Below are 23,900 nucleotides of genomic sequence, written 5' to 3' on the forward strand. Positions count from 1 at the left end.
CCCTTATTTCTCGTGCTCAGCAGTTTCCACGTCGAACGTGTTTTTCGAGGGCAATCATTGTGTGCAGATTTCCTCCACCTTTCTTCCAGAATTTAGTCTGAACTTGTTGATGTGGGATGAAATTACTGGCAATGGTCGAGGGTTCTTGGAGTTTCCGTCAAGTCCCTGATAATGTCATTAATAATGTCGGGTGAGGATCCTCCTTCTTTTCTCAGGTTCAGGCAGGATGTCTGACTCCAGATGGCTGTGTTGTACCGGAGTATGCCTTGTTTTTTAACAGGTTTTTATTGTACGTCATGGTTTCTTTATGAATATTTTAGCCATATGTTTATAGCTTACAATAAGAACACAAGGGGGCGCCACTTAACCACTTAAGCCTCGGAGGATTTGGCTGCTCAAAGACCAGGCCCTATTTTGCGATTCGGCACTGCGTGATTTTACCGGACAATTGCGCGGTCATGCGACGCTGTACCCAAATAAAATTGATGTCCTTTTTTTTTACCACAAACAGAGCTTTCTTTTGGTGGTATTTGATCACCTGTGTGTTTTTTTATTTTTTGCGCTATAAACAAAAAAAGAGCGCCAATTTTGAAAAAATAACAATATTTTTCAAGTTTCAAAAAATGTAAAAATCAAAATGTTTTAACATTTTAGGCCAATTTGTTTTCTGCTACATATTTTTGGTAAAATAAAATCACAATAAGCGTATTTTGATTGGTTTGCAGAAAAGTTATCGCGTTTACTAACTATGGGAAAGATTTATGTCTTTTTTTTTTTTTTTAACTAGTAATGGCGGCGATCTGCGATATTTTTTATTTTTTTTGCGGGACAGCGACATTGCAGCGGACAGATCGGACCCCTAACTGACATTTTTGACACTTTTGGGGGTACCAGTGACATTACTACAGTAATCAGTGCTATAAATATGCACTGTTACTGTCAAAATGGCACTGGCAGGGAAGGGGTTAACTTTATTGGTGATCAGTGGGTTAAGTGTGTCCCTAGGGGCGTGATTCTAACTGTGGGGGGCGTGGCTTGTGATGTAACCACAGAGACATACGATCCTACATAGCAGGATCGCATAGCCTCTCTACTTACATCAGGGAGAATGACAGACGGATGTGTTTAGATCAGCCGTCCGTCCTTCTCCCTCTCCTGCGGGAGATCACGAGTGGCCGGCGGACATCGGAGCTGCCGGTCACACGCACAGGGATGTCCGTGAACGAGCGGGGGTGGGAGCGAGCCTCCGGCGGCGCGCGCTCGCCCCCTACAGGCTCCTGGGTCGGTTTGCCCAGGAGCGGCTGACTGCTGCAGTAAATAGTCATGTAGCGGTTGGCAAGTGCTTAAGTGCAGTAATTCAATACAGGTTTACCACTTGAAGACCAGGCCTTTTCTGGCACTAGTAAGGGTCCTTTCACACGGGCTTTCCGCCCAGCGCACTCCGTTTTGCTGAGCGGGGATCAATCCACCGATCCCCGCTAGAGCTGCACAATTAATCGTATGAAAATCGCGATCTCGATTCACCCCCCCCTGACGATCTAAACCTGACATATGCTCGATTCTTTGCATAGGAAGCAGAGAGAACAGCTGTGGAAAAAAAAAAAAAAAAAGCCTCCCGCAAATGCCTATCAGCATTAAGTCTCCCAGTAACTATAAACAAAATGATTACATTGTATCTTTTCCTTCCCTCTGCCAGGGAGAAAGGAAGTTTAACCTCTTAAAGACTAGAGCTTTTTCTGACACTTGTTGCTTGCAAGTTAAAATCATTTTTTTTGCTAGAAAAGTACTTAGAACCCCCAAACATTTTATATATTTTTTTAGCAGAGACCCTACAGAATAAAATGGCGATTGTTGTAATATTTTATGTCATACTGTATTTGCGTAGCAGTCTTTCAAACGCAATTAATAGACTTTAATGAATAAAAAAAAAAAACAGTAAAGTTATCCCAATTTTTTTTTGTTACACAGAGAATCGTGATCTTTATTCCAAGCTAAAAAATCGTGATTCTCATTTTGGCCAGAATCGTGCAGCTCTAATCCCCGCTGAACAGGCGGATGACAGGTTCTTCTCCGCTTACTTTGCAGAGACAGACCTGTCAGAGCACCGCTCTCCTCTATGGGAGATCAGATGAAAACGGACCGCCTGTCCATTGATAAGATGCAGATGTGGTCTGATCCAAAATAGTCAATGGACCCTACCACACCTATTAGTGGGATTTTTGAAGGGAGTTTGATTGGTGCAGGCAAGCATAAATCATCAAAACAGAAACATTATTTCAAACAAAATAAATCATTTTATTAATATAGAAATATAAAACATCAGAAGGCTAAAAGTTGAATAGACTTGACAATAAACAACGTCTGTTCATATCTATAACAACATGGTCCTAGCCCCTAAGGGACAATAGCTTGTGAGTAATCATAAGCAAATAGGGATGTGTTGACGCGTTTCGCTGAACCACACAGGTTCATAACTGCTTCTTCAGAGACCCCTTTAAAATCCCAGGCAGACAACAATATATATAAAGCGTAGTGTGAATGCAGACTCAGGATGAGAGATGCCCTGAACCCATGTTACGGATATCCCATGGAGGCAACTGAATGGGCTCCCCAGACAGTGTCAAGGGACCCAGATAGGGAAGTGTCGAGTCCCACAATCCCAGCTGTAGAGGACGCTTCAATTCAAGCAGTTGAGAGCCAAGCATGGGCAGAGATGATCACATATGAAAATCATACAAGGTATGGACAAGATCTTAAGTGTGGTTCAATCACATAGGCCAGTTCGTGTGTTTGCACTTCCCCTGGGTAGGAGACCGCCTGTCCATTTTCATCTGATCCGATCCTCCAGATGGATGGAAAATAGGGTTTCCATCCTTCTGGATATAATGGACCACATCGGATCGGATAACAGCGGGTGTCAGTGGACATGCCACTGCTGACTATTTTAAGTTTGGATACATCCTACTGTCTGAATGACGAAAAAATTTGTCTGAATTTCGATTCGAACCAGCACATGTCTAGTCCTGTTTTGTTTTATATTAGAGAATGTGTGGAAGTATTGCTGTGTTCTTCTTTGGTGTCCTGGCCTTAAAAAAAAAAATCCAGAGGCCCTAGATCACAGGTGTCAAACACAAGGCCCGGGGGCCGAATCCTGCCCTCTAGGCCATTTCATGTGGTCCTTGCACCTCTCCTGCAGCTGCTGCATCTCCCTCATCTCTGCCCCCACCTTGTCTCCGCAGATGGCAGCAGAGCTCCCAGAACTCCTCTGCCCAGGGGCAGACTGCCAACTTTCAGCCCAGGGGGCAAGTACAAACCAGAGGCCCATGGTGCAGCGACTCGGCCCCCCTCCCACTTTCCCTCACCCCCCATCCCAATCTCCCAATCCTCCTCCTGACCCCCATTCCAAGCTGAAGCCCTGCTCCAGATACTCTCTACATACTGGCTGAATCTGAGTTCCCGACCTGGCCAGCAGAGGAAGGTTGGGGGGGGAGCTGGGACAGCTTGGTTGGGGCTGGCCAGGGCAGAAGAGTCCCAAGTAGGGCATGGAACCAGCCTCTGCTCAGACACAGTTTACACCATCCATGCTGAGGGGGTTGGGGGGAGGCCTGCGCTTTGTCCTTGTCTTCAACCTGTACTCAGTAGGTCAGCAGCATGGACTTTTTACTACTCTTCACCAGGAATCCTTTAGGCATGTCTGTGGCAGAAGCGGTGCAGCCATTTTATGCGGCATCAGGGCGGCCCAGGGGGAAATTGCCCCCCTGTCCCCTGGCCCAGTCCTCCCCTGCCTCTGCCAGATCCTGTGCTTCCCCCTGCAGCTGCAGAGAGGACCCTGTCACGGGGTAACGTGGCAGAGCCTGACGTAAGAGGAGTGGCTTACCGGGTAACTGGCGTGGCACAGGGTCACCAGAGGCGCGGAGTCTAAGTGTTAGCCGGTTTTCACCAGGGCCCCAGATGGTGGGGATGGATTTGGCTGCTTGCTAACACCAGGTCGCGGTCCCCCGGATTCCCTGGGAGAGCCAGGAACAGGTCCAGGACAAATAGCCGGTAGCAGGTAAACAGATCAGGACGAGACAGGAGGATAGTCAGGACAAGCCAAGGTCAGGGCGGGCAGCAGGTAATCAGAATCCAAAGACAAGCCGGGTCAGGTAAACAGGAACAATCGGAATCCAAAGACAAGCCGGGTCAGATCAACAGGAACAGCAGATATAACAGGCACAGGATACAGGAGAGCTGAAGACAACACAGCAAAGTGCAGTGCTGCTGGGCTGTTTAAATAAGGCAGCCTGTTTGCCAATTATTGCAATTAGTCTGCCTTCGGTTAACCCTTTAGGTTGCAGACTCATGACAGCACATCAGTGTGCTCAGGAAGCGTTGTGCAGGGTATTGAGTCTCTGACATTGCCCCCCCCTTAAGGGCAACCTCCGGGTGCCCAAAAGGTTCCTTTTGTGGGGATGGTTGCGGAAGAATTTCCGGATTAAGTCCTGGGCATGGAAATTCTGTACCGGTTCCCAGGAATTTTCTTCGGGACCGTAGCCCCTCCACTTAACCAGGTATTGTAGCTGGTTCCTCCGCCTTCTGCAGTCTAGGATGGCCTCCACCTCAAATTCTTCGTCCCCGTTGATTGTGACAGGGGCAGGTGGTTCCGAACTTCTACCAGGAAAGGAATCAGGTACTGCAGGTTTCAAGAGTGAAACGTGGAAGACTGGATGGATCTTGAGGGAATCGGGAAGCGTCAATTCGTAAGATACCTCATTTAATTTTCTCCTCACAGGGAACGGGCCAATAAACTTGGGTGCCAGTTTTTTGGAAGGGCATGCCAATCGGAGATTGGTGGTGGCTAACCATACCAGGTTGCCAGGCTGGAGAACCAACTCACCTCTTCTTCTTTTGTCAAAAAACTCTTTATTGGAGGACTGAGCCTTGGTCATGGCATCCTGTAAGATTTTGTTGTTCTCCTTAAGGAACTCCAAGATATCCCGGACTGCTGGCACTGTAGGTTCAGGAATAAAGCAGGGCAAGAAAGATGGGTGAAACCCGTAGTTAGCATAGAATGGGGACTGACCTGTAGCCGAGTGTTTGGCATTATTGTATGCGAACTCTGCTGATGGTAGTAGCGAGACCCAGTCATCTTGAACAAAGGTGGTGAAGCATCGGATATATTGCTCGAGGGTCTGGTTGGTCCTCTCAGTCTGCCCGTTAGTCTGGGGATGGTATGCGGAGGACATTGACAGCTTGATTTTCAGTGAATCACATAAAGCCCTCCAGAAGCGGGAAGTAAATTGGACACCTCTATCCGACACAATGTTCATTGGGACCCCATGAAGTCTTACAATTTCTCTGATGAAGACCTGCGCCGTCTCAAGCGCGGAGGGTGTACCTCTTAGTGGTATGAAGTGAGCCATTTTCGACAGACGGTCTACTACCACGAAGATTGCAGAATAACCGTCTGATGGAGGAAGTTCCACGATAAAATCCATGGCAATCATCTTCCATGGTCTGTCAGGGACTGGTAGTGGTCTGAGCAGGCCCCATGCCTTATTTCGGGTTGCCTTGCTTCGTGTGCAAACAGTACAGGAGGAAACATATTGTTTACAACACTTCTCTAAGTTGGGCCACCAGAACGTGCGCTGCACAAGATCCAGGGTCTTATGGATCCCGAAATGACCAGCCATCGGGTGGTCATGACACAGTCCTAGGATGGACACACGAGCACTTTCTGGAACGAAAATTTGATCCCCTCTCCATAGCAGTCCATTTCTGGGTACCAGTATAGTTCCAGCAGGATGGGGAGCATTTACTGTGGCTTGTCTCAGAGCGGTAAGAAGGTCAGACTGTAATAGCAGAAAGTTACCTTGTGTTAAGATGGTGTCAGGTACAATGATTTCTTTAGAGCTGTCGTACATTCGAGAGAGAGCATCTGGTTTGGTATTCTTGGAACCCGGTCGGTACGTTATATGGAACGTAAATCTGGAAAAAAAAAGTGCCCACCTTGCTTGGCGAGGTCTCAGGCGTTTGGCCGTCCTCAAATACTCCAGGTTCTTATGATCCGTGAAGATGAGTATGGGATGTGCCGCCCCTTCCAATAGATACCTCCACTCCTCCAGGGCGGTCTTGATGGCAAGGAGCTCCCGATCCCCTACATCATAGTTCCTCTCCGCAGGAGAAAGCTTACGGGAGAAGAAGGCTACCGGATGAATTAGGTCCTTGAGACCTTGACGCTGGGAGATGACTGCTCCTACTGCGATTTCCGAGGCGTCAACTTCGAGGATGTAAGGCAGGGCGGGATCCGGGTGGCTGAGGATAGGGGCAGAAGTAAACAGCTCCTTCAGGGCTGTAAATGCGACTTGCGCCTCGGGAGACCAGTGGAAGCGGGTACCTTGTTTGGTGAGCAGGGTAATAGGGGCGATGATGGAAGAGAACCCCTTGATAAATTTCCTGTAGAAATTTGCGAATCCTATGAAACGCTGAATCCCCTTTTTATCCACCGGTGCGGGCCAATCCAGGATGGCGGAGACCTTCTGAGGGTCCATTTTGACCCCTTCAGAGGAGATTATTAACCCGAGGAATTGGATACTCTGCTGTTCAAATTTGCATTTCTCGGGTTTTGCATAGAGCCGGTGTAGCCGGAGTCGGTGGAGTACCTTTTTAACGTGTTCTCTGTGCTGGGCCAGTGAGGAAGAGAAGACCAAGATATCGTCCAGGTAGACAATTATAAAGATGTCCAGATAGTCTCTGAAGATGTCATTGACGAAGTGCTGGAAGGTGGCCGGGGCGTTGCAGAGCCCGAAAGGCATCACCAAATATTCATAATGCCCGAATCGGGTGCGGAATGCTGTCTTCCATTCGTCCCCCTCCCTAATACGGACCAAATTGTAGGCTCCCCGTAGGTCCAGTTTGGTGAATACAGAGGCGGTTCTTAGTCTCTGGAAGAGTTCAGGAATCAAGGGTAGGGGGTACCGGTTTTTGACCGTAATTTTATTTAACTCACGGTAATCGACACATGGCCGAAGTGAATGGTCTTTTTTCTCCACAAAAAAGATCCCAGCTCCTGCCGGAGAAGTAGAGGGTCGGATGAATCCCTTCTCTAGATTCTCCGTCACATAGTCTTTAAGGGTACCCAATTCTCGTTCCGATAAAGGAAAGATACGTCCGAAAGGGATCTCGGCCCCCGGAAGCAATTCAATTGGACAATCATAGGGGCGGTGGGGGGGTAAGGTCTCAGCCCCCTGTTTACTGAAGACGTCCAAGTATTCGTGATAAGATACTGGGACAGAGGAACGTATCTCCTTATCAGCGTCCATACAGAGTAGGGTGCTAGGAGCACTATGGCGTACTGGCAGGCAATGATTCTGGCAGTAAGGGGACTGGAACTTGACGTCTCCAGAAGTCCAATTAATCTGCGGGTTGTGTGCCTGCAACCAGGGTAACCCCAGAATAACAGGAAACAAGGGAGAAGAGATGGCATCCAGGCACAACAACTCCTTGTGCCCTTCGAGAGTGGCCACGGGCAATGGAGGGGTTTCTTGGGTAACTGGCCCAGACTTGATGTGGGACCCATCCGCTAGGAAGATGGAGAGTCCCTGCGACTTGGGTCGAAGTGGGATGCGTTGATGGGCAGCAAAGGTAAGGTCAATGAAGCAGCTGCATGCCCCGGAATCAATAATAGCGGTGACCGGAATCGGGCCTTCTGGGAGCTGGAATGAGATAGAGAGAGCCAGGTGAGTGGTATTGTTGACAGAAACTGGATAACTTGAGGGGGATATAGAAAGACACTTACGCATCTTTGCTGGGCATGAGCGTACAAAGTGTCCGGCCTCTCCACAGTACAGACACAGGTTGTTCTGACGTCGTCGTGAGCGTTCTTCTGTTGATAAGGAAGGACGCATAAGCCCAAGTTGCATCGGCTCTGACGTATCCGATTCAGAAGTAACCGGAGCAGTGTTGCTGGAACGGGCACCGGAGGAGAAGGTGTGGATGGGATTAGGAACCCGTGGCAACATCCAGACTGGGCGGATCTGCTGCGTGGACCTCTCTGCTCTACGCTCACGGAGCCGGCGGTCTATCTGTATGGCCAGGGTGATTAATGCCTCCAAGGTCTCGGGTATACCCACTCGGGCCAGTTCATCTTTCAAGTTTTCTGAAAGACCCAGGCGGAACTGATGTCGCAAGGCTGCGTCGTTCCAGTGAGTGTCTGTACTCCAACGCCTGAAGTCAGTGACGTAATCCTCTACGGCTCTACGGCCCTGTTGAAGTGAAGTGAGCGCGGTTTCTGCGGTAGCAGTGCGCTGCGGGTCTTCGTATAACTGCGCCATTGCGTTAAAGAAAGCCGTCATGGAGTCCAGCTGGTCGCTGCGCTCTTCAAGCAGGCGGTGAGCCCAGGACTGAGGTTCACCTTGAAGCAGGGATATGATGAACCCCACTTTGGTTGCTTCCAAGGAGAAGGTTCGGGGTTGCAGGGAGAAGTACAGATCGCAGGCATTGCGGAAGGCTCTAAACTTGCTCCGATCCCCAGAAAACCTTTCCGGCGTAGGGACCCTTGGCTCAGGAGGCAGCATCACCACCGTCGGACCGGAGGGAGCCATGGAAGCAGCAGAAACTGTAGGGTCCGTGGAGGGGTTTAGGGACTGAACGCGTCCCTCCAGCTGGGTATAGCCCTCTTGCAGGGACTTAACGGCTTGGGTAAGGGCCGCAAGGTGCTGGCAGATGTCGTCCATAGGAGAGGCTCCTCTAGCAGGCTCAGTCATGGCTGTGTTGTACTGTCACGGGGTAACGTGGCAGAGCCTGACGTAAGAGGAGTGGCTTACCGGGTAACTGGCGTGGCACAGGGTCACCAGAGGCGCGGAGTCTAAGTGTTAGCCGGTTTTCACCAGGGCCCCAGATGGTGGGGATGGATTTGGCTGCTTGCTAACACCAGGTCGCGGTCCCCCGGATTCCCTGGGAGAGCCAGGAACAGGTCCAGGACAAATAGCCGGTAGCAGGTAAACAGATCAGGACGAGACAGGAGGATAGTCAGGACAAGCCAAGGTCAGGGCGGGCAGCAGGTAATCAGAATCCAAAGACAAGCCGGGTCAGGTAAACAGGAACAATCGGAATCCAAAGACAAGCCGGGTCAGATCAACAGGAACAGCAGATATAACAGGCACAGGATACAGGAGAGCTGAAGACAACACAGCAAAGTGCAGTGCTGCTGGGCTGTTTAAATAAGGCAGCCTGTTTGCCAATTATTGCAATTAGTCTGCCTTCGGTTAACCCTTTAGGTTGCAGACTCATGACAGCACATCAGTGTGCTCAGGAAGCGTTGTGCAGGGTATTGAGTCTCTGACAGACCCTCCCAACTTAGCAGTTGGCAGTAGAGGTGATACACTGTGATGTGAGGGATGAGAGGGTGGGGGCTCTTGACTTTTGATAGTGGTGGGCTATAGATAGAACTGGCCCTCTGAGGGCGACCAAAATGGGGATGCGGCCCACCATGAAATTGAGTTTGACACCTCTGCCCTAGATGGATGCATGAGTGATTGCGTCAGACAAATCATGCCAAGTATCTTCCTTGATCCCTTCTGTTAAAGATCGAGATCTCCATCTACGAGGACCGATGCAGCAGCGGCAGCAGCAGCAGTGGTAGCTCCAGCAGCACCAGCAGTGCCGGCGGCGGTGGAGTAGCCGGTCGTGCCCGATGACTGGCAGAGAGTCCCTGCGGGGACCTGTACTGCCGAGACGATGGCCTTTCTGAAATACGAAGACTGAGATATCAGAGCACAAGGTTCTAACACTAGATAGGACTCCTTATAGATAGACATGGAGTATTACAATGTTTCCACTGACTTCTTGACAAGAAACTGAGTCAAGCAAAAACAACCATCGCACCTTTTAATGAAGGCTTCTATACCACCGTTCCACCCGCCATGGAATGTGCAATCAAACAGGTTTATATTCTAGTTTCTATATATTTTTCAGATAAAGCAATTATAGCTGCTACAGAAGAAATGGCGCATCATCTCCAAAGTCAGAACAAATGTTACTTTGTAGCCGTAACTGGGATACATATCAGTCTTCTTCATCATTTAAGGAAACCGTATTATCGTGGAAAATTATAGTGGCATATATTTTCACCATTTTAGTATATATCACGGCGATTAAAAAAACTATTTGGATGGTACTTGCATGTTTCCACAATGAAATCTGTAACCACAGACTAATTACTGGATGTTTCCTTTATAAAAAAAAAAAAAAAAAATGCAACCTATTAGGAATGCTTCCATTGACGGAGATTTCTGAACAACGCAAAGTTGGAGAAAACGCTCCTTAAACCGATCAAGTTCAACTTCCTGACCCGGAACCTCATCTTATTCTGTTGCCTTAATTTGAATAAATGTATAGACAATTGTAAATATCTCATTCAAAGACAATGACTTAGATGTTTTACCTTTGCTTTGAACTTAGGTGTAATAATGGAGATTAATGAGGTATTTTCCATTGTGCTGAGAATTGTTAATGGATGATAATGTACAAATCCCCCCTCCCAATGACTTGTACATTTGTATCTCTGATTTTAATGAGTTTTAATGGTTTGTTCTCCGGTTACTTAGAAAACGTAAAGCTTAACTACGGGTAAAGTAAAAGCCCTTCATTGCAACAAGGCTGCACCCCCACTACATTGGGTTTCCTGCTCATTTATGTCTAGGGGTGACCGGGTAAAGCCGGTTTGCCGGTACCTTGTAAAAGGTTTCCTGCTCCATGTATGTCTAGGGGGGATCGGGTAAAGCCGGTTTGCCGGTACCTTGTAAAAGGTTTCCTGCTCCATGTATGTCTAGGGGGGATCGGGTAAAGCCGGTTTGCCGGTACCTTGTAAAAGGTTTCCTGCTCCATGTATGTCTAGGGGGGATCGGGTAAATCCGGTTTGCCGGTACCTTGTAAAAGGTTTCCTGCTCATGTATGTCTAGGGGGGACCGGGTAAAGCCGGTTTGCCGGTACCTTGTAAAAGGTTTCCTGCTCATGTATGTCTAGGGGGGATCGGGTAAAGCCGGTTTGCCGGTACCTTGTAAAAGGTTTCCTGCTCCATGTATGTCTAGGGGGGACCAGGTAAAGCCGGTAGGCTTTGTCGATGCAACCCCACTGCCAGGGGTTGGGCTTTAATGGCTGAAATGTATCTAGTAGTAGTTAATCACATTAAACTGGACCTGTTCTGTAATGTTAAAGTTGCTTTTTGGCTTCTCCAAACCACTTTAGTTCTAATCAGTGTCAGGAACATGCGCAAGCTTTTATACCCACACAGGTAGCACTAACACTTTGTTCCCATGAAAAGGCATTGGATTGAATAAATAGGTCTAGTACCCATCTGGTGGCCCATGGGTACCTTGTATATTGACCGCGGCACTTCCTATACTGGATACATTCTTGAAAACTAGAGAAATCGTGGATTTTGAAGACACATATGTATAAAAATAACACATTTTATTGATTTGCATTAAAAAAATGGGTACCATGTATAGGGTTTCCTGCTCATTTATGTCTAGGGGGGACCGGGTAAAGCCGGTTTGCCAGTACCTTGTAAAAGGTTTCCTGCTCATGTATGTCTAGGGGGGACCGGGTAAAGTCGGTAGCCTTTGTCAGGGCAACCCCACTGCATGAGGTTGGGCTTTAATGGCTGAAACATATCTAGTAGTAGTCAATCACATTAAACTGGACCTGTTCTGTAATGTTGATGTTGCTTTGTGGCTTCTCCAAACCACTTTAGTTCAAATCAGTGTCAGGAACATACACAAGCTTTTATACCTACACAGGTAGCGCTAACACTTTGATCCCATGAAAAGGCTTTGAATAAATAGGTCTAGTACCCATCTGATGGCCCATGGGTACCTTGTATAGGGTTTCCTGCTCATTTATGTCTAGGGGGAACCGGGTAAAGCCGGTTTGCCGGTACCTTGTATTGGGTTTCCTGCTCATTTATGTCTAGGGGGGATCGGGTAAAGCCAGTTTGCCATTACCTTGTATGGGGTTTCCTGCTCAGTGTCCAAACATATGCAAGCTTTTATACCCACACAGGTAGCACTAACACTTTGATCCCATGAAAAGGCATTGGTTTGAATAAATAGGTCTAGCACCCATCTGGTGGCCCATGGGTACCTTGTATATTGACTGTGCCACGTCCTATACTGGATACATTCTTGAAAACTAGAGAAACTAGAGAAATCATGGATTTTGAAGGCACATATGTATAAAAATAACACATTTATATGCATTAAAAAAAAAAATATATACAATATAACAATTAGGTAAAAAAAGCTTTCCCTATTTAAAAAATGATTGGTCACAGACAAGCAGTATAGCATATTTGGAACCGTGGGCATAGTAAGGTATACACCAGAATATTCACATATCCTCTAGATATTTGGGTTTTCATTTGTTCTCGGTGAACCTCAAAAGTTCCACTCTACATGTTTTGCGACCTGGTCACTTTTTCAGGAGCTTTAACCACTTAAGCCCCGGAGGATTTGGCTGCTAAAAGACCAGGGGGTATTTTGCGATTCGGCACTGCGTGACTTTAACAGACAATTGCGCGATCGTGCGACGCTGTACCCAAACGAATTTGACGTCCTTTTTTTCCCACAAACAGAGCTTTCTTTTGGTGGTATTTGATCACCTGTGCGATTTTTTTGATCATGCGCTATAAACAAAAAAAGAGCGTCAATTTTGCAAAAATAACAATATTTTTCACATTTTTTTATATGAAATTCCCCAAAAAAAAAAATGTAAAAATCAAAATTTCTTAACATTTTCGGCCAATTTGTTTTATGCTACATATGTTTGGTAAAAAAAAATCGCAAAAAGCGTATTTTGATTGGTTTGCGCAAAAGTTATCGCGTTTTACTAACAAAGGGAAAGATTTTTGTCATTTTTGTTGTTTTGTTTTTTTTAACGCATAATGGCGGCGATCTGCGATTTTTTTTTTTGCGGTACTTCGACATTGCGGCGGACAGATCGGACCCTTGACTGACATTTTTGACACTTTTGGGGTTACCAGTGACATTACTACAGTAATCAGTGCTATACATATGCACTGTTACTGTAAAATTACACTGGCAGTGAAGGGGTTAATTTTTTTGAGAGGGAGGGGCTATGTGTGTCCCTAGGGGCGTGATTCTAACTGTGATTGGCTGTGGCTTCAGATGTAGGAACAGTGATCAACGGTCCTACATAGTAGAACCGTATGATCATCATTCATACACCGGGGAGAATGACAGGCGGCTTGTTTACACATCGGGTCCGCCGGTCACACGCGCGGGGGGGTCCGTGACCGCGCCTCCGGGGGCGCGCGCTCGCTCCCTAGACCCTCACAGGCTAGCGACGTAGACCTACGTCACTCTGCCTGTGAGGGGTTGACCGCAGCAGTAAATAGTCGTGCGGCGGTCGGCAAGTGGTTAAACAATCTATGCAAATAAGAGCATACATACACACTCACCGCCCACTTTATTAGGTACACCTTGCTAGTATCTGGTTGGACACCCTTTTGCCTTCATTCTTCATGGAATAGATTCAACAAGGTGTTGGAAACATTCCTCAGAGATTTTGCTCCATAGTGACATGATAGCGTCACGCAGTTGCTGCAGATTTGTCGGCTGCACATCCATGATGCCAATCTCCCGTTCCAACGCATTCCAAAGATACTCTATTGGATGAGATGTGGTGAGTGTGGAGGCCATTGGAGTACAGTGACCTCATTGTCATGGTGAAGAAACCAGTGGTGAGATGATTGGAGCTTTGTGACATGGTGCATTATCCTGCTGGAAGGAGTCATCAGAAGATGGGGACACTGTAATCATAAAGGGATGGACATGGTTAGCAGCAATACTCAGGTAGCCCGTGGCATTTAAACCCGAGAGATGGTTGTGTGTGAAAATCACAGTAGATCAATCGTTTTTGAAATACTCAGACCAGCCCGCCCATCTAACACCAACAACGATGCCCGTGAAATCCCCTTTCCTTCCCCATTTTGATGCTCGGTTTGAACTTCAGCAAGTCATCTTCCCCACATCTAGATGCCTAAATGCATGGAGTTGCTGTCATGTGATTGGCTGATTAGCATATTGTGTTACCAAGCAATTGAACAGGTGTACCTAATAAGTTGGCCGGTGACTGTATTACAATACAATGTTATATACAAGTTTACACCATATTTTCTTCCAAAAAAAACACAATGGATTGTCAGGGTCACAGAGCTCACCCCCGAGGCCTGGTGGGGGGCCCAAACATGGCCGCAGTATGGCTCAATTACAGATGTGGGGACATACATGAGGATTGCAAGGGTGGCATGTAATAAATGCTTTCATTGACATTCAATGAAACACATATTGTGTAATATATGATGCATATTCAAATTTAAGACTACATCAATCCACTTGTTTAGGGGTATTGATATTCCCCAAAGGACCCAAATCCCACAAAGTAAAATTATAATGCAACCTTTCTATTTATATATGTATCATCCCATTGTGTTACCCCTTTAATAACAGTCAAAAAATATATCTTAGTCCTAGGTTTGCTCCAATGTATGGATAATACAGCTGTTAAAATGGGTGTAAAGCCCCAAAGGGGGGTTCTCATCAACAAGTTTGTCTCTGGTTGTTAGATAATCCGTATTAGTGATGCTAAAAGACATAATAAACCCAGGAATTCATGAGGAGGGAGGGGGGCTAATAAACTAGATATGAAAGAGCAGACAGACCTCCCTCTCATAACCAGAGGGCCAGTGCAGCCACCACATGGGTCCCCCAAGTCACCAGGAGGGGAGTTACATACATAGTTACATAGTAGGTGAGGTTGAATAAAGACAATAGTCCATCCAGTTCAACCTGTGTAGGTGTGTGTGGCTGTAATCATCTCACATAGCCCTGAATCTCCTGATCCTTGAGATGTACGTCTAAGAGTCTTTTGAAAGCCACCATACTTCCCGCAGAAACCACCTCTTGTGGTAGAGAATTCCACAATCTTGTAGCCCTAACAGTAAAGAACCCCCCACGTTGCCTGAGGTTAAAACGCTTCTCCTCTAATCGCATTGTATGTCCTCGAGTCCTCATGCTATTCCTTCGAATGAACAGTTTTTTTTCTAAGCTGAGATCCCCATTAAGATATTTATAAATTGCTATCATGTCCCCCCTCAGACGTCTCTTCTCCAGGAAGAATAAATCGAGCGATTGCAGCCGCTCTTCATAGTTAAGGTCCTCCAACCCCCTAATCAGTTTAGTGGGATCCCACAACATCCCTAAGCAGGCATACATTGGTTATACAGATTTACATGAAAAGCAAAAACATTATAGGAAAAAAAGACCAGACATAATATATATTACTACAATCATAATATATAGATTTACATGCTGTCCTTAACCAATATTATTTTAAACCAAAAACATTTTTTTACTTTGTTATAATGTATACAAAAATGTTAATGGAGATCAATAACATTTATTTTAATACATTTGTGCCTTTAAAGCCCAGGATTTCTCTAGTTTTCAATAATGTACCCATGTTGTCCCAGGACCGGACAGGAGGTGTAAAAGTTGTGGAACCACTCTGTTATACTTACATAATTCCATCCTTGGAGGTCAGGAAGGCTTCACCTGTGTCTGGGGTCTCCAAACTTTCTAAGTAAAGGGCCAGTTTACTCTCCTTCAGGCTTTGGGTTGGCTGCAATGCCCCATCTTTGGTTATAATGGGATGAACAGTGCCCCATGATTGGTATCAATGGAAAGAACCATGTCCCATCATTGGTACTAGTAAGAGGAATAGAGCCGTATCAGTGGGAGGAGTAATATCCCATCATTGGTACCGGTGGGAGGAATAGTGCCCCATCATTGGTGTAAGTGGGAGGAATAGTGCCTCATCATTGGTATCAGTAGGATGAATAATACCCCATCATTGGTACCACTACAAGGAATAGTGCCCCATAATTGGGATCAGTGAGAGGAATAGTACCCCATCATTTGTTTTAATAAGAGGAATAGTTCCTCATCATTGGTGTTAGTGGGAGGAATAGTGCCCCATCATTGGTACCAGTAGTAGGAATGGTGCCCCATCATTGGTGTCAGTGGGAGGAATAATGCCCCATCATTGGTGTCAGTGGGAGGAATAGTGCCCCATCATTGGTATCAGTGGGAGGAATAGTGTCCCATCATTGGTGTCAGTAGAAAGAATGGTGCTTCATCATTGGTGTAAGTGGAAGGAATAGTGTCCCATGATTGGTTTTAATGGGAGAAATAGTGCCCCTTTTTGGTTATCAGTAGAAGCAATAGTGCCCCATTGATGCTGTCAGTTAGAGGAATGATGTCCCATCATTGGTATCAGCTGGATGGGTACTGCACCAGAGCTGAATAAAGGTAAGCAAAGGGCCACATCCAGCCCCTGGGTCACAATTTGGAGACCACTGATCTATGGTAATGCTTTGATTTACTTGGCTGAAGACGTGTATTCTCAAAAAGCCAGGGTAGAGATGGTAAATTGGCATTATATGTGGAAGTCAGATGTGTCGAAGGCCTCCATCCCTGTCCAGTGATTGTTGTTCCAGTTTGACATTGATTGCCTCTGTCACACCTCTTAAGAACCAGTTGTGCTCTTTCTCCAGAATGTGCACCTCACTGGCCTCAGAAGGTTCTAATTAAGCATCAGTAGGATATAAAAAACGTATTACCTTGCTGTCTGTGTGTGCTAATGTCCTGTTTTTAACTGATGGAAATAAAGAAGACCGATTTTTTTTTTTTTTTTTTTTAGCCATGATTTGAGACGTGCATTCATTCATTAATTTGCAGTATCTCTGGCTTGAACCCGACCTGCACCTGTGGCTGGGCAGTGAGTGGTGGGCTGACCTGGAGCGGAACATTCTTTCTTTTCAAGGTCCTTAAGAAGGTTGTCTTTTTTCCCTCCCTAAGGAGTATGAAAACTGTTGAGTCTTAAACCTGTAGACTTTGCCTTCCTGTGTTTGGCTGTTTATTTGATGAGAAGTTGCATCCTCTCCCCAATGTACAGGTCTTTGCATTGCTCACTATATTGCACTGCATATACCAAGTTATTTGTGTGCACCTTCAGCCATGTAAATCGAAGGGCTACACCCTGTAAAGCTTTCCTTAAGAGATGGGATTATAAAATTAGAACAGGTGGGTTCCACCATTTTTACATCTCCCAATCTTGGACAATAACTGTCTTTCCATGTTGACTGGATACAGGTGTCAGTGCTATATGTGGGGTTGTATATGCTGGGGTGTTTTCCTCACGTGTTGGAAGTGAAGAAGTGGCTTGGATGGTCTACAAAATGTCTTCAACATTGCTGAACAAGACCAGTTAAATGTGACCAACTATTACGCCCTCTACAATGATCTGGATGAAAGAGAACCTTCACAGATTTATAGACCTGTAGATAAGACAGTTGCCCTTACACAAATCAGGTAAAAAATGTTATTGGAGTATGACAGAACTTGGCATGAAGACCAAAGGCAGTGACCTGATGAGCCACCTGCTTTCAACTGACCTATTTGTGTGTTGAAGATAATTAACAGCTACTCTCTTCCACAGATCTAGGTGCTGCTGTCTAATGCCTCGTACACACGCATCGATTATTGGCCGGGAATTTTCAGCCAACGTCCGATCGGCCGATTTTCGGCTTGTTATGCCTCGTACACACGCATCGATTATTGGACGGGAATTTTCGGCCAACGTCCGATCGGCCGATTTTCGGCTTGTTATGCCTCGTACACACGCATCGATTATTGGCCGGGAATTTTCGGCCAACGTCCGTTCGGCCGATTTTCAGATTGTTAGTATGATGCTTTCGACAACCGACTCCGACTTTTCGGCCGAAAAAAATCTGTTGTGCAGGCTATTAAATTTTTGTTGGCCGTCAACACAACAGCCGATTTTCCGTCAGTCAGTAGAGATTTCGGCAGACAAAAATCTGATGAGCAAGGCTGGGCATGCTCAGAGAAGAAATAAGACACGGAAAGTAAACCAGCACATGACATCACTTCTGAAGTAGATTTTGTTGGCCGAGAAAATTCGTGTGCAGTTTAGGCACATTCCAACCAACAAAACACATCTTGGACAAAAGTCGGACGATCGGTCGGCCGATAATCGTTGCGTGTGTACGAGGCTTGACTCTTACTGGTGTGTCCAACAGTAGAAAGGCCTGAAGTACTTCAAGAGAATAAAGATTTAAAATGGGGTGCCCAAACTTTCTAAAAAGAGCCAGTTTACTGTCGTTCAGGCTTTAGTAGGGCTGCACTGTGGCCAGTGGGAGTAGAAAATGCCCTAAATTTGGTTGTCAGCGGGAGTAAAAAAAAATAAATAGTGCATGTGGTCAGTAGAAGGAGGAATGGTGCTTCATCATTGGCTTTAGTGGGAGAAAAAGTGCCCCAATGTTTGTGTCAGTGAGGAGGAATAGAGCCCCTTTGTAGGTATCAGTGGGAAGAATAGTGCCCCATTCATAGGTGTTGGAGGAATAATACCCCATTGTTGGTGCCCATGGATGAATAGTGTCCTATTTGTGTCAGTGGGAGGAAAAGTGCTCCATGATTGGTTCCAGTGGGATAAATAGTGCCACATTGTTTGTGTCAGTGAGGAGGAATAGTGCCCCATTGTAGGTATCAGTGGGAAGAATAGTGCCCCATTCATAGGTGTTGGAGGAATAATACCCCATTGTTGGTGTCAGTGGGAGGGATAGTGCCTGTCATTGGTGTCAGTGGAAGGAATAGTGCCTTGTTGATGTCAATAACAGAAATAGTGCCCTGTCTTTGGTGTCACCAGGAGGAATAGTGCCCCATCATTGGTGTCAGTGGGAGGAATAGTGCCTTGTTGGTGTCAATAACAGGAATAGTGCCCTGTCTTTGGTGTCAGCAGGAGGAATAATGCCCCATCATTGGTGTCAGTGGGAGGAATTATGCCCCATCATTGGTGAATAGTGCCCCAAGGACTGGATAATGGTGGGAAAGGACTGCAGTTTGGAGGCCACTTATTTAAAAGAGTTGTAAAGTCTCAGAGTTTTTCACCTTAATGCAATCTATGGGTTGCATTAGGGTGAAACATCTTCTGTGCTTCAGCTGCCCCCCAGACCTCCCTTTTTCTTACCTGAACCCAATCGTTCCAGTGACGAGCTTGAGCCCAGCAGCTCCAACTGCTGTCTTCGGTCCTCATTGGATAGATTGATAGCAGCGGGAGCCATTGGTTGATGCTGCTGTCAATCAAATCTAGTGACGCGGGGGCTGGGGTCGAGTCCTGTTGTCTATTTCAATGGTTGCAGCAGCGGGACATGTGAGCGTGCCCGCACGGGTGCCCCCATGGAAAGGGCCTCTCCGTGGGGGCACCCAATGAAGAGGAGGAGCCAGGAGCGCCCCTGGGGCACCTCAGAAAAGTAGGATTGGGGCTGCTCTGTTCAAAACCCTTACAGAGCAGGTAAGTATAACAACATGTTTGTTATTAAAAAAAAAATAAAATGAACATTTACAATCACTTTAACACTGCCCACTGAAAAAGAAAGTGTTCAGCTTCTACTTTTTTAACTTGATGGGCAGTGGGAGTAAAAAATACCATAGCACCTGTGATCAGTAGAAGAAGGAATGGTGCCCCATTATTGGTATTCATGGGAGAAATAGTGCCCCATCATTGGTATTCATGGGAGGAATAGTGCCCCATCATTGGTGCCATTGGGAGGAATAGTGTCTTATTGTTGGTGTCAGTGAGGACGTATAGTGCCCCATTGTAGGTATCAGTGGGAGGAATAGTACCCCATCATTGGCATCGGTGAGAGGAATAGTGCCCCATTGTTAGCGTCAGTAAGGAAGAATAGTGCCCCATTCATTGGTATCAGTGGGAGGAAAAATGCCCCATTTGTTAGTGTTAGTTGGAGGAATAGTGCCTCTTTGTTGATGTCAGTGGAAGGGATAGTGCCCTGTTGTTGGTGTCAGTGGGAGGAATAGTTCCCCATCTGTGTCAGTGAGGGAATAGTGCCCCATCATTGGAGTCAGCAGGAGGAATAAGGCTGTTATTGGTATTAGTGGCAAGGATAGTGCCCCATTTTGTCAGTGGGAGAGAATGTGCCCCGTCATTGGTCTCGGAGGAATAGTGCCTCATCATTGGTGGCAGTGGAGGGAATAGTGCCTCATTGTTGGGGTCAGTGTAAGGGATAGTGCCCCATCGTTGGTGTCAGTGGAGTCAGCAGGAGGAATAGGGCTGTCATTGGTATTAGTGGCAAGGATAGTGCCCCATTTTGGTGTCAGTGGGAGAGAATGTGCCCCGTCATTGGTCTAGAAGGAATAGTGCCCCATCATTGGTGTCAGTGGAGGGAATAGTGCCTCATTGTTGGTGTCAGTGGAAAGGATAGTGCCCAGTTGGTGTCAGTGGGAGGAATAGTTCCTCATCTGTGTCAGTGGGAGGAATAGTGCCCCATCATTGGAGTCAGCAGGAGGAAAAGGGCTGTCATTGGTATTAGTGACAAGGATAGTGCCCCATTTTGGTGTCAGTGGGAGAGAATGTGCCCCGTCATTGGTCTCGGAGGATTAGTGCCCCATCATTGGTGTCAATAGAGGGAATAATGCCCAATTGTTGGTGTCAGTGAAAGGAAAAGTGCCCCATCATTTGTATTTGTAGGAGGAATAGTGTCCCCTTAATTGGTGTCAGTGGAGGAATAGTGCCCCAAGAGCTGGATAAAGGCAAACAAAGTATGTGAAGATGGTACAGCGCCACTAAATGGAACAACTAACTAACTAAAGAAAAAAGAGGTGAACCAAAGTCCATAAGTCCATGTAGAGGAAAGATTCAAATGCTGAAAAAGTGGCCACAAATCCAACAATAATCTTGAAATGGAGTTTCTGGCAGAGATCACACAATCAATAAAGGGTGTACCCTTACCGGACAGTTGGACCCCCTGTTACGGAAGGTCAAATAGGCGTGCGAAGTCAGTCACCAGAGACAAGTAAACGTCCAAATTCCTCTCCGAACAGCCACAGAACATCCGGGTAGGACCATGGAACTGGCAGACCTCAATGGACCCCAGATGTACATAAGGGATGACCTGCTCTGTGCAGTGGTTTTGCACAGAATAGTCTTGATTCTTCTCTTCTGGGGTCCCCTGCCGGCGCTCTTGCCCCCAATAGCAAGCCGCTTTGTCATGGATATGCAATAATGTCTGGTGGCTTACCTGTTCCTCATGTCTGCAAGGAATGAGAATTTGAATCTTTCCTCTACATGGACTTATGGACTTTGGTTCACCTCTTTTTTCTTTAGTTAGTTAGTTGTTCCATTTAGTGGCGCTGTACCATCTTCACATAATTTTTTGGTTTGATATACTTTGTACAAGCAGCCTTTTTAGCATACTGTTCTTTGTGCGCAGCTTTTTTCCTATAAAGGCAAACAAAGGACTGCAGTTTGGAGGTCACTTATTTAACACTGCCCACTGAAGAAGAAAGTATTCAGCTTCTACTTAGTATTCAGTTTTTTTAAATATCAACAGGGTAATATAAACAAAGTGGGTCCAGAGGATCAGTGAGCCTCCCTTCTCTCTGAGCAAACAAAATCTGTGCGCGGTCACTCAACGCACCAATGTGAAGGTTTAAAGCGCAACTAAACCCCAAAACCAAAATGTAATAATATATTGCAGCTTACTAATTATTGGATGTGGTGGTTGCTTTATTTTCTTTTTCAGGTTTATATTTTATTTTTACCTAGTTATAGTCAATAACACACCTTCTGTCTTGGGGGTGCCACTTAATCTATGGAGGAGCAACCTAGCCACCCTTGGACAGCAGCATTGTGAATCAGTGGAGAGGGTGGTGTTGGATGGACTATAAGTTTTAGATGGACTTTACTTAAGTGTCAAAGATTTTAATGCCCAACTCTAGCTAAACCTTATTAAGTAGTTACAGTGATGTTTGTTTTTCTTTTTGGGATAAAGGTTTTACATAAATGAATAAAGGCTGACCATTATAAGCACCCCTGTTAATGGTAAATAGTTTGTCCCAGTCCTCTGACACTTTAAATGGGCAGCTTGGCTCGGTAATAGAAACTAAAAAGCAACAGACTTACTGGAAGTATGACCAGGTAATAAACTATGGTACAGGGGGGAGTCAGAAAAACAAAGACTGGTGCGTTATTGTATTGACAGACTGGATCGTATACAGTAAAGCTAAACTCCAGGCAGATACAAAAGACACAAATTAATGCAGCACCGTAATCATCAGCACATCATTAAATGTACTATGTATATACAAGCCATGTAAGTTCCTGAATGTGACCTGGCTTCCGCCTGTTGCAGTCCCTATACAGCAGGGCTGGAGTGTGAGAGCAAGAAGCAGCACAAGAGGCCAATCAGTTCATGTGCATGCTTGTAGGAGGAGAGAGCAGAGGGATGAGCTCATAACTGCTATTTCTCCTATAACTGTCCAATCACTGGTTGGGGGCTTATCCGGGATGACGTGGGCTGAGCAACAGACCGTTCAATGATGCTGGCAATCAGACTGAGGACATTTTGTGACCAAAAAGAAGGACTGCAGGGATTATCTCTGGCCTCGTTCAGTGGCAGCAATTTGCTAAAGACAAATAGGCCGTCCACTGCGCAAGAAAATGTCCGATCATCCAATCACACTCAAGCTAAAATGCATTTTTTTTCTTTTCCTAGAATGTTATTGGGTATTCTTTGGAATGTAAATGTTCACCACATTAACCAAGCTGGAGAAAATTCCTTTGCAAAGTGAACAGCCTGTTTGCCTTCAGTAATCAACTCTAATTTTGCAACAAATGAACTATTTATTTTATTTTGTTATTTTTGTCTGGAGTTCTGCTTTAATGCAGCTACAGTTACGATCTTTGCTGTAATATTAATTGTGGTGCCAAAATAATCCCCTAAACATTAAAGCTGATCAGTTTCCAACTCAGTAAGTGTAAATTCTCTTGTGTTTTGTTGTGAAGTATATTTAATATCGGAGAATTCCAAGTATTCATTGCAGATTCCTCTGTTGACATCCGATGCAGGGTGGAGGTAAGTGGGGGGTGAGATGCGTGTGACCACTGTGTGGCAAACCTCCTGTGAGATAACAGTGTAGTCACCGACAGGGCCGGTGCTTCCACTAGGCAAACTAGGCAGCCGCCTAGGGCGTATTGCCACCTAGGGGCGCAGCCACGAGTCAGCACTCTTCTTTATTAATGGTCCCTGTGAGCTGAGGGGAGGGGCAGCAGTGGGGGAGGAAGAAGGGGCAGAGGAAGATGCTAGGTGTCTGGGGCAGTGGCGGAACTACCAAGCCTTGGCTTTCCACCAATGTTGGAGGGGCCCCCAAGACGCAGGAAGGGAGCCCACCGGAGTGCTGCCTGCATGATGATCCTCTTCGGCTGGAGCTGTGGTGAGCACTGTGGTCCAGCAGAGGAGTGTCCTAGGAAAAGGAATCACAGTGAAGGAGGACAGAGTGCGGGCCACTCTCTTCATACCGCTCAGTGAGCGTCCCCAGAACAGGGGATCGGGGTTCCTGGGTGTGACATGGAGGATCCCTGGTGTGAAAGGGAATCGGGGTCACCAGGTGTGTCATGGGGAATCAGAGTCACCAGGTGTGTCATGGGAATCAGAGTCACCAGGTGTGTCATGGGGGATAGGGGTCACCAAGTGTGCCATGAGGAATTGGGGTTCCTGGGTGTGCCATGAGGAATTGGGGTCCCCAGGTGTGACATGGAGGAACATCAGGGTCCCCAGGTGTGACATGGAGGAACGTCAGGGTCCCCAGGTATGACATGGAGGAACATCAGGGTCTCTCCGGGTATGACATGGAGGAACATCAGGGACCCCTGGTGTGACATATATATAGGAACATTGGGGTCACTGGGTATGACATGAAGGAACACGGGGTTCCCTGGTTGTGACATGGAGGAACATCGGGGTC

The 23,900-nt window shown here is 46.4% G+C and overlaps 1 protein-coding gene across 1 annotated transcript in view; it reads left to right on the forward strand.

The window, feature by feature from the left end:
• The window catches only part of GOLGA7B (golgin A7 family member B), an 82,384-nt gene extending 72,297 nt beyond the window's left edge, over positions 1–10,087 (forward strand). Inside the window, exon 5 of the mRNA XM_082269114.1 lies at positions 9,567–10,087. Within this exon, the coding sequence (XP_082125240.1) occupies positions 9,567–9,677 (111 nt within the window). The 3' untranslated portion in view covers positions 9,678–10,087. The remainder of the gene's footprint in view (positions 1–9,566) is intronic.
• The last annotated feature ends 13,813 nt before the right edge of the window (positions 10,088–23,900 follow it).

Source organism: Pelophylax lessonae (assembly GCF_965119305.1).
Source record: "Pelophylax lessonae genome assembly, chromosome: 9".
Taxonomy (NCBI): domain Eukaryota; kingdom Metazoa; phylum Chordata; class Amphibia; order Anura; family Ranidae; genus Pelophylax; species Pelophylax lessonae.